Below are 1,444 nucleotides of genomic sequence, written 5' to 3'. Positions count from 1 at the left end.
CACACCGTGTGACGAAAAATCGATCTTTGAGTTAGTTTTTATCTCCATCTTGTTGTGATGACATTCATCTCAATTTGAAGTTGATCAGATGAAAGCCCTGGGACAAGTTCGTCAAAGTAAAAATTTGGAATATGGCCAAAATGGCCACTAAATGCAAAATGGCGGGCTTCCTGTTGCGTTTTTTCCAATTGCACCTCTGACCTTTTTTGTTTGTCTGGTCATGATACACCTGGGCTACGATTTTTGTGAAGATCGGTGAAAGCTAACTGAGGGGCTTTTCCTTAGATGGCGCTGTTGAGCCATTTTTCCATGCCCATTTCAAATTACTCCAGAATACAATTACTTTTTGGGGTTTTGAATTCCCTGCAAACTTTGGTAACAATTTGAGCATGTCTAGGCCCTGAAAAAGCCCCAAAAGGGAAATACAAATCCTTCGAAATACAATAGGGCCTCCCACCGGAGGTGCTCGGGCCCTAATAACATAAAGTTTCTGACATCTTGCATTTCTTAACCCCCCAAATGTTCCAGTTGAGCTCTACAGTTCAACCTCTGTCAGCAGCAGAATAATGGACTCATGAACGTGGAGACACTCCCACGTGCTGTTACACTGACGCTCAACATTCAGCCAATGACAGAGAGGGAACGGCACAGATAGATTTACATGTGATGTGTTCAAATACAGCCTGGCCACTGACGTCTGTATTCATTTGATCGAATAATATCGTGACGATGCCTGAACCAGCGAAGCCTGCGCCCAAGAAGGGCTCCAAGAAAGCGGTGGCGAAGGCCCCCGGTAAGGGCGGAAAGAAGAGGAGAAAGTCCAGGAAGGAGAGCTACGCCATCTACGTGTACAAGGTGCTGAAGCAGGTCCACCCCGACACTGGGATCTCCTCCAAGGCCATGGGCATCATGAACTGCTTCGTGAGCGACATCTTCGAGCGCATCGCCGGTGAGGCCTCTCGTCTGGTTCATTACAACAAGCGCTCCACCATCACCTCCAGGGAGATTCAGACCGCCGTCCGCCTGCTGCTGCCCGGGGAGCTGGCTAAACACGCCGTGTCTGAGGGCACCAAGGCCGTGACCAAGTACACCAGCTCCAAGTAAACGACTCTAAGGAGACATCACATCAAAGCAACGGCTCTTTTAAGAGCCACACACTTTCTCTATGGAGACAAACTGTCCTGACTCTAATGACATGTCCATCAGTAGTAATGAATAGTAATAGTTTGCTCTGAATCATTTAAGAGACAATATGTTACACATATAAACGACTGATGTATTTGTACAGTGCTGTAATACACAACTGTTAAATTATGAAAAGATACAGATCAGAAGACTAGAATCACTTTTACATTTCCATATCTACTTAGTGTCTAAGTCCTAGTCCTGAGTGAATACTAATTGAAAAGTGTTCTTGCTGCAGTAATTTCTAAAAAACAAGTTC

The 1,444-nt window shown here is 45.4% G+C and overlaps 1 protein-coding gene across 1 annotated transcript; it reads left to right on the top strand.

Annotated features, from left to right (window-relative positions):
- The first annotated feature begins 587 nt into the window (after positions 1 to 587).
- LOC117756269 (histone H2B-like) lies at positions 588 to 1,119 on the top strand. The gene has a single exon (XM_034576693.1). It carries the CDS (start codon positions 730 to 732, stop codon positions 1,102 to 1,104), a length of 375 nt encoding a protein of 124 aa, XP_034432584.1. The 5' UTR covers positions 588 to 729; the 3' UTR covers positions 1,105 to 1,119.
- Positions 1,120 to 1,444: the final 325 nt, after the last annotated feature.

Source organism: Hippoglossus hippoglossus, chromosome 22 (genome assembly GCF_009819705.1).
Source record: "Hippoglossus hippoglossus isolate fHipHip1 chromosome 22, fHipHip1.pri, whole genome shotgun sequence".
In the NCBI taxonomy this organism is placed as follows: domain Eukaryota; kingdom Metazoa; phylum Chordata; class Actinopteri; order Pleuronectiformes; family Pleuronectidae; genus Hippoglossus; species Hippoglossus hippoglossus.
Note: the sequence above shows the minus strand (reverse complement) of the source record. Positions and strands in the feature narration are given on the sequence as shown.